At 41.2% G+C, this 9,822-nt stretch overlaps 1 protein-coding gene across 1 annotated transcript in view; it reads left to right on the top strand.

Moving 5' to 3' along the window:
- The window catches only part of ZCCHC9 (zinc finger, CCHC domain containing 9), a gene marked incomplete at its 5' end in the record, with an annotated part of 5,337 nt that extends 3,513 nt beyond the window's left edge, over nucleotides 1-1,824 (top strand). The window contains one exon of the mRNA XM_010138704.1: nucleotides 1,709-1,824. Coding sequence (XP_010137006.1) covers nucleotides 1,709-1,824 — 116 coding nt within the window. The remainder of the gene's footprint in view (nucleotides 1-1,708) is intronic.
- Nucleotides 1,825-9,822: the final 7,998 nt, after the last annotated feature.

Here is a 9,822-nt window from a genome sequence, read left to right as displayed (position 1 = left end):
CAGGAATCACTGGCTAATAAGCTGCTTACTTACATGTCCTCCTGTTTTCTGTGTGGGTGGAAAAATTAATGGGGAAGGCAAAACCATCAAACAAGGGTTTGAAGCATTATTCTGTTACTGAAGTGGTGACACATCTGTGATTTTTTCTTCTCTGTTCGTATGGGTTAACTTTTGGGTTACTAATATGCCACTTCTGTGGAATTTATGTAAAACCATTTATGGACCAGTAGAGGCTCCCTTTTCTGTATCTGGTCTCTTACATACGTGATACTGCTGCATCCGAGACCATACAGAACATTCTAGATGTACACTGCTCTGCTAGTTTAGAAGAAACGAGATTAGGTCTTCACTGGTATGATGGCAGTTTGTGGTACAAACAGACCCTTTAAAATTTCCATAACTCATGAGCCACAGCAGGGTGTTGGGCAGTGCCCATTCCGATGACTGCCGAGGTGAGAGCTTCTAACACAGCCCTTTTGGGATTTCTGGACGCCACATTGGTGCCAAACTACCTTTGTGTGGTTAACACCTTCTGTAAATCAAAAGCCTGTGCAGACGCATAGGAGAAAAGAAACGCTTGTAGGGAACAGCATTGCTGAGGGCTGGGCCAGCTGTTACCAGAAAATGGCCATCTCCCATTGCGGGTGATCTACTGTGATCTTCCTGTGTCCTGGAAGTTGGGCTCTAAATTATATGTGAAGCAGAACTGGAATTTTTTCTACTCTTTTTTTTTTTTTTTTTTTTTTAAATTTTTTTTCCATAAATAAAAATGAAAGTTTGCTAGAACTGGAATTTTTTCTACTCTTTTTTTTTTTTTTTTTTTTTGTTAAATTTTTTGTCCATAATGAAGACTGACAGCTGCTGTTTAATTTCCCAAGGAACAGTTTAGTCTTTACACTGGTGTTTCAAAACTAGTATTGCTGGTTAAAAATAGTTGAATTAATTGAAGCTGTGACACCATTGGTAAGAATATTTTTTGAAATCAGTTTGCATGATCATTAGACTACAGGAAGATAGCTGATCGCTGATGAAGAAGTTTCGGTGCTACAGCTTGTAACTTCTTTGGGTGGAGTTATTTGTCCTGCTTTAATATTCAAAGTAAATCCAAGTAAACATTGATGTAACTTTGTGATATTCTTGATATTGCTTGATTTGTTGCTTTCAAAATTAGATAGTCATTTGGAAAAGGAAGATCAGTTGGTCAATGGTGTAGGAAAGGGTTGTGAATTGCTCTAAATAGCATTTAAACAGGAAAAGGATGATGCTGAGTTGAGAAATGCAAATTTTGCTCTGTTGTGCCTCCTCAGACTTAGTTTTTTCATCTGTATAGTAGAGAAGTTCTTTCCTTTATATCCTGATACATATCCTGATATCCTCTTCGTAACAGTTCCTTGGACCTATCCAAGAGCTAGTGTATCATCCATGTGCTCTTTGAATGTTTCCTTGGACAGTCAAATAGGAAAAAACATAGTAGTTTTGGTTAATGGTTTCTGAACTTGACAGTCTGCATGGGGGAAGAAAGGCAGTTTATAAAATAATTTTAAAGAGAAAAAAGTACAGAATGTTCGCTTCAGAGGTAGAACTAAACAGACAAGATTTTTGGTGAATAAATGACAAGCCCTTGTGAGCCAGATTTTCCTCACATATCAAACTTTGATGTAATCATGGTACTTAGCCTTTTCATACTCTCTTGTCTCTCCCTCTGCAGATCAGGTAACGGTTGGAAGATGGACCATTGGAATGAGCGCAGATTATGAAGAAATCACAGAAACACCAAAGCTGCAGAAATCAAAAGTGAAAGAACCCAAAATTGTTACTTTTTGAAGGCCTCCTGGCTCTGAACCAGTTATCCAGCACTGCTTCACTCCAGAGCAGTGACTACGTGGAGGTGGCTGCCGGTTCCAGAACATCCAGCAGAACGCTGCTGCCAAGTCATCTTTTTTTGTCCCCCTTCATTTTTTGAGTTCACCTCCCAGACTGACTTTGCTTTCTGAAAAGCTGTGAACAACAGAAATACGGGAAGTGGGTATTCTTGTTTTTATGTATCTCTGTATATAAATAGAACTTTCCCTCCAATTCGGATCCCCTCTCACTATCAGCTCTCTGAAAAGGTAAACTGGCTTTGTCCCGTAACAGGCATCGGGTTGCAGTAACCAAACAGGGTATATGCATCTTATCATGGGAGTTCATGACTGCTGGATTTTGGTGGCCGTTACTGTTACCTTGAGTGCTGCTTTTACTTGCGAGAGGTGAGCACAGTCATACTGATCTTAGTAAGAGTACTTCTCTGACAGGGAATGTGGCTATTTTCTAAAAAGTCTTGTTGGATTATGGTTTGGTTTTGCCGCTTTTTAGAAAGAATTGATTTATTGCTCTGTATGTACCAGCTTGAGCAGTTGCAGTGGAGATACCAGGTGAATGCTACAGCTGGTGGAGCTGGGGGTGCAATTCCCACTGCTTGTGGTAGATCAGGTAAAATATGTACATGCATTAACCTGGTTGTTTATGCGTGTTGGGTTGTTTATCTGTTCACTAGTAGAAACAGAATCCTGTGATGAAATACACCTGAAAAGAGATGGAGAGCAAGTGAACATCTTGATTAGTTTCTTCAGTTTTCCAAGAAAAGTGTCCCAAAATTTTAAATATTTCTATCCCTTGGCAAGCTGGGAGTAAACTGCTTTGTATTGTGCGTACCTGCTTAATGGCACATCTCTTTATTTTAAAATGGAGACTGCAGCCTTAGAACAACTGACATGTATTAAAAAAAGTTACAAAACTAGCTCAAAATGGAGCTTCTGCAGGAATTCTACAAATGCTGCAGTAATGCAGCCTTTGCTGCCAATGGTGGAGGGCTTCCACTCATGTCTGATCGTCTTGCCCAGGACGAACATGGAAGCACGGCATTGCTGGAGCGGTGTGCCTGGACCACTTTTCGCACTCAGTGCTTCATTCTGAAGCAGTGCCTAGGCACTGTGGTGGGCGGGTGCTGCCCAGGGTCCCTCTGTGGTGCTGCTTGGGCCTGCGCACTGGTGACATCAGGCTGCTCAGTCCCCTGCTGCAGCTGCAGTTGTCATCAGACAAATACAATACTTCAGTGTCTCAAAAATCTAAAATGTGCCTTCTAAAAGAACTAATTTACCTTTTCAATAAAAGTGTCCTACTGGTCCCTGCATCACCTTGGTGTGAACACAGAAGGACCACCAGAGAGTAAATGTGAGCTCAGGGCTGGGTTCTGAGGTGCGTAAGACCAGCCACAGAAACCATAGTTTAGGAACGTGCTTCTCTTACAGCAAAAACCAAAACAAAATGGGTATTGAATTGTGTGGATGTATTTTATATTTGTACATCTTAATGGTTTTCAGTAAAATGCTGCTAAAGAATGCATTAGTTGGAGCTCTTATTTTAGGCTTCCTGGTTCTGCCCTGGATGCAAAGGCACATTAAGTTGACTAAGATGAGGCATATTTATTCAATTTATAATAATCAGAGCACACATTTAAACAGGGAAGAAGAGCGGATAGGGGTGAAATGAAGGATTAATTACAGAGTTTTAATTAACTATTAACTGTTTTAATTAACAGATTAAAACTCAAAGCAGTATCACTTTAACATGGACATTTTTCAACAGACATCCCAGTTTCTGTTATGAATAAGTATGTTGTTTTAAAAGCATCTTTTTAGATCATATTCTGTCTTTAAAAACTTCTTGATACTGTAGCATGTTCTTTCACCCACAGGAACTTGAGGCCACACACTGTGACTTCTCTAGCGATACCAGCACTGCCCTGATAAGGGGTTGATGTATACAGTGTAGTACGTGAGTTGCAGTTTCTCCTCCTGAGGAACCGTGCGTCTGTGGCTCTGAGTAAGAAGTGGTCATCCAGTTGTGCTACTGCAGTCTGAGGCAGAAACACCCCCTTTGACAGACCGTTACATGTGTGTGACATGTAAGATGGAGGAAAAGAAAATGCAGTTCTCTTCCCTCAGCTGATGACTGTCACTTCTGTTTGTGGAAGGAACTGCTAAAGCCAGGATGACTGAGAGGGCAGTTGTGGCAAAAGAAATCCCGCAAGAAGCAGAGGATTAATCTTTGTTCTCAAAACTGATGGAGCACAAGCAGGGCACTCTAGTATCCATCTTGACCACTTTCTGAGCCCAGCCTTCTCCTCAGTGCAGTCACACAGTTCTTGTAGTGCTCCTCTGGAGCTAACAACCAACACTGGATAAGACAACCTTGACTTTCACACGTGTTGCTTTGATCCATCTTGCTCTATGAAAACATTTGTCAGGCTCCTACACCTGACTACAGCTCTGTTGTCCTCTGAGAAGAAACAGTGGACTGGTTCAGCTTAGAAAATCACAGGGTATGGTGTCTGAGAGAACTCTGGTGTACAGGCAGCAGCTGTTCTCAGGTCATCTCACATGTGCTTGCAGGGGGCTGGAAGCACGTACACCTCCCTCTTGTCCTGTGCCTCAGTGACTGCTGAGAACAATGAGCCACTGAAATGCTTGCACTACACTCTAAAACAGCTGCGCAGGTCAGCTACCTTCAGTAACCGCTGGACAAAACTGCTTGTCAAATGCACTCATTGATCTCTTCTCAGATGGTTTCACAAAGCTACGTGTAGTTAAAGAAAAGAACCTGCAAAAGACAATGCATGTAAAGGTACATTGTACCCACAGGTTTAAAAATTAGGCAAATAATTGTGAATTTAAGCAAGTTTCTATGCCAGAAACCTCAGTCTCCTTGTCTCAGAAATTGTTAAAATACAATTCTTAAGACTATGTCAAAAAGACACTCCCCCTACACCCCCAAAGATGTGTGGTGGCAGCATCCAGAAGGTGGCCCAGTTTCACCCAGCAATGGCCAAGGTCTCAGTGTTGAGGGCAGAGGATAGAAATTGTTGTGTAGGTGTGAGCTTGGCAGAAAGCTACTATTTCAAAGACGCCAAATAAAGAAGTTCTTCACATAGCCCCTGCAGTAGCCTCACAGCTGACAGCAGTGTCTGAGGGTCTCTAAAGGCAAGTTACACGCTGCTGTACAGGAGACCACCCAAAGAGGTGGTAAGACATCCCGGGTGCAGGCACCATTTTTGGGCCTTTTTCCTTGATGTGTTTTGCCTCTATTCAGAGCTGAACATTAGGTGTCTCTGTTCACTAAAAATTTGGTCCACAGAGACTTAACCTGCCCACTCAAGAGCTTGTCTGCCATCATCTGCATGCAGCCCGTGAGCAGAGCTGAGCTCCTTGTCCACGAAGTGTGCCTGGACCCTTCCATTACCAGCTGAGCCAAGAGGTGGCAAGCACGGCTTCAGGGGTCTTCATGCTCTGGAGGGGCCTGCCCTGGAGCTACCATCCTCACTCCCCAGGCTGAGGTATTGCACCTTACCCACATGATATAAATGATGATTCAGAATCAGGATCTGGATCTGCAGTCTCTGCCAGAGCCAAAGACCAGTATCTTGCTTTACTCTTTTCAGTACTCGTGTGGAGGTATCCCTGTGGTGTAGAGCAGGCAGCAGCCAGCCTTTGCTAGACGTAGAAGACAACGGCTGATTTCAATCACGCTTTGGTTCAAGGCTAAGCCCAAGCTAAACTAATCTTGTTGAGACGCCACGATGCTCATGGGGATCGTGTACCCAGACGGCTTCCATGTCCCCAGTTGTGTCTTTCCTACTGCACCTGGTAGACATACCACACGCAAAACATGCTGGTGTGCCCAAAGCTTTGACTGGGTGATTGATAGGTTACGCTGAAGATGTGTTTAAGTGGGAACTGGACCAGACCAGTAGAGCCCTTACTCTACGCGTTATGAGACTACAGTAAGATAAAATGGCACTGCCTCAGTGCGCATGCTCTGATTCTCTTAACAACCACACATTTGTGTTACAGTCTAACTGCTGATGATCATACCTGTTTTTCTGAACAAGGTTCTGAGCAAAAATGAGAGCAAAAAACAAAGTAGCCACACCATAATAAAAACTCTGAAACCATTCTCCTTATCATCTGATGGGGAGTGGATCCAAGAGTCTTACAGTTCTGCATTTATTGGACACTAGCAGAACAGTCTTGTATAGAACTTGCCAGAGGGCCAACAGACCAAATCATCATGACAAAGCAGTCTTTCTGGAACAACAACTGAAGCCATTCCAGAGATACCGTAATAAATTCATTATAGGTTTGTAACCTCAATAATTTAATTATAATTTATTATAAATTATTTCCAATAATTTATTGGATAAATTACTGATAATTACTGATAAAACTGTAAGTATTAACAGATAAAGTACAAACATCAGCAAACTCCAACTTACATGGACATAAAAATCATACATACAAATGACATATAAATATACATACAAATTTATAACGGGTGTGTGAGAACCCATTCAGAGCAGTGCACAAGCCACTTAGCAGCACCACTTTTCTGCAAGTTACACAGGGTGTTACTCACTGATGTAGACTGGGTGCCACTACGTGCAATGTAACATTAGAATAGTGAAATAGCCTCATGAGCTACAGCTCTACTGGAACAAGTTCTGCCTCCATTTATATAATATTCATTAATGCAATCAGGAGCAAAAACCGTACCTTAATCTTTTTAAAATTAAAAGCCTAGTTCAGAGTCTAAGGCCTAATCTTAATTTGATAGAAAATGCTTGTACTAGGTATTGTTAGGCTCAAGCCCAATATTGGCTACATGATCCAAAGTAACTAACTTGTAGAAAAATGGTAACACACATGCAGGCATTTAAACCAGTACTGATACTTGATAATCTTTAGAGGTCTCTTCAGAAATCCATTTTTAACTGCAGTGCTTGCTGCCTTTCAGCTCCAAGAACCTTATACATTCCAAAGCAGTATCTTCAATGGATTTTGATGAGCCAGTAAGATTTGCAGCTAAGTAAGGCGTAACACCTGATGTCACTTGATTGAAGTAACACACCTGTTTAAACAAAAATAAATGAAACAGAAAAAGCCTATGGATCGCAAGAGTTACCCATTTTCTGCAAAGCCTAGATGAATATCAAAGTTTTTATGAATGTGAATGGGAACACAGAGCACTTCTGAAGCTGAAGGCAGTAATTAGCCAACGGAGCATGCCTAACCCTTGACAAGCGCTTTAGTGATCTTGGTGTCCTCACTACCGCCAGGTCCTCAAGCCTCTGCAGGTAAATGTACACAGCAGTGCAGCAACACTGTGTATAACCTGTTAAATATATGTGCTTTATGAACAAAGCTGTCGCCTGGAAAAAGAATCCCACCCAGTGAGAGCTGCTGAATGTTTTCAGAAATGTATTTTCTTAAATAAAAAAGTTACAGCTTTACTATGGAAAAGAACAAGAGAGGAACATTGTCATTGGTCCAGAGAGGGGCTTCAGACTGCATCATTTCCGACATACTAAAGTTGAAAGTTAGATGTTTAATCAGAATTCCTTGAACTTCCTCTGTAGTGAGTGAAGAGAGATGGACACCACCAGAGAATAGTTTCACGCACACCTTCTAGAAGTCCATTTTAGGATTGCAGAAATGACTCCTGGGAGGTGCCTGGCCATCTCCAGTGCTTAGTACAGATTTTATTCCTAACATTCGGGTTGGCCAAAGTTGGGCAAGACAGACACCACAATGAAGAATGTTTTAATAACCACACTGAACTCAGGGGAAACTAACTCTTTTTTTTTTTATTATTGTATTGCTGTTCTTGTTGTAGACTGTCAGCTCAGATGACATTATATGCCCATGTAGTACTATGGAAAAGGAGACAGAGCTGAGGTCTGCAGAACTACTCACTGTACAGGAGTTGTTGCTGTCAGTGTAGATCTGGAATCCGGCACAAAGGATTTAACTTCTGCAGTATTCTGAAGAAGGTGGCATAGAGATTAGGGTAACTGACTTTACAGCTACTACATAGGGTTCACTGCAAGGCAATGGGAAGAATCAAACATTTCCTCAACGAGATGTTAGAAAAGATACATGTAAATTACTACAGCGTGGGCACAGCTATACCAAAGATGTCATGGTCATATGAAGGCAAACAGGCTCCTGTATGTTTAAAGATGTCTGTTAGAAGATCCAGCTGTCTTGAGTCTCATTAAGGTTTTGTCATAGACTCCAACCAAAAAACCTTTTGTGAAAAGCCACAGAACACTGACCCCCACACAACACGCTCTTTTAATTTATCCTGCTCTCTATGACCCACATTTACCGAATCAGGGCCTAGAGCAACCCTTACCAACAGATTTTACACTGTGGCCCCAGCAAAGGTAGACATGATTTGGTTCCTATATGCAGGTGAAAAAAAGCAAGCACAGTACAGAATACGGCCTTTTAGAAGCAATGTTCTGTTAACGTGAAGAATTACTGAATATAAGAAGAGCAACTGAGAATAAAGAATGGTAAGATACAGCAAATGGTTCCTTCGTCCATGTTTCATTATGTAAGAACAAAAGGAAATCTAATGAAAAATAATCAATTCCGTTAAACTGATCAAGGGACTTTTAAAACCAAATTCATCAGCAAAATTTACAGATACAATAAATGTGTCGCACTGAGGTTTTAAGAAAGGCAGAGAACTTCTCCTTCAAAAAGAAAATCTCCAGAATTGCATTAAATGGGATTACAAAATCACTTCAAACAAACAGACAGACAAACTCCCAGTTATGTGCTTCAGCATATTGACAGGTCCTCTGGGACACATTTTACTCCAGATTGCCTGTTTGGAATTCTGGCCTATTTTCCATCATGACAGACCACTCCCAAGGAGTCACTATCGAAGGAAGCAAAACCGGACTACGCTACAAATGTGTGATGCTCTGGATTTACTTCATTGCACCTTCATGTTGCAAAACAAATCTGGTTGTGCAAACTCAGAATCGGCATACTCCATTTTAAATCAGCTACTAATCTAATTTCTTAAAAAATAAAATATCTTCTTTGTCACCCTATGACTGTCCCAGATAAAGGTCAACAGCAATCAAACTCTGTCTCCAAAGTGCTCGCAGTTAACCTTGAAATTACATACTCACCTTGGCTTGTAGGGTTGCCTTTGAGACACAAGAATCACAAAATCTCTGGGTTTATGACCAGTCATGGGTGGAGATGTAACATATTTTCTCTTCTTCATTCACAGCCTGTAGGACCTCACAAGTTCTGCAAATACATTTAACACACACATGCAGACCCTGAAGTATGCAATAGCTTCTCTTACGAAAAACACAGCACAAACACGTATTCCCTGCTAACATTAGGCTTACTGTTTTCATGTCCAGACAGCAAGGAAAAGACAGGAATACAGAGTGAAAAATTGACGTTTTCTGCAATGCTTCATCTGACGCCACCCCTCTGTCCCAAGAAATTGTTAAAAGTTGTTACAAGGTGCTGGAGCAATGTCTTAAAAGCATATCTTCTGTGTACTGTCAATTCCTGTTTGGAATGATGTTGCTTGCAAGCCATAATACTTGGCTGAATAACCAAACATTGTCCCTCTGAACCACCACAGGAAAGACAGGAAACATTTGTATAACTTTATTCAAAGTTGTGTTCTTCTCTGTTTGGGGGGGCCACCCGGGTAGGACACATGCTTTCACTCTCTTGAAAGTGCTGATCACTAACTCTCAGTTTTCACTACAAAAAACCCTCAGAATTTTCCTATATACTAGCAATAATTGATTTATTTAATTTCAGCTTCTACTGCCCCAGCAAGAAGCACTGCTAAGCCAATATTCTGCTTCATGGAAGTCCTAAGAAAGCTGAGATTTTTGGCTGTAGATATGGGAAATCAACATATTTCTGCAGACTTTATTTATTACAAGCCATAATTCAG

The sequence above is a fragment of the Buceros rhinoceros genome, unplaced genomic scaffold (assembly GCF_000710305.1).
Source record: "Buceros rhinoceros silvestris isolate BGI_N320 unplaced genomic scaffold, ASM71030v1 scaffold42606, whole genome shotgun sequence".
NCBI classification, from domain to species: Eukaryota; Metazoa; Chordata; class Aves; order Bucerotiformes; family Bucerotidae; genus Buceros; species Buceros rhinoceros.
The sequence above is the reverse complement of the archived record's forward strand: the minus strand, read 5'-3'. Positions and strand labels throughout refer to the sequence as shown.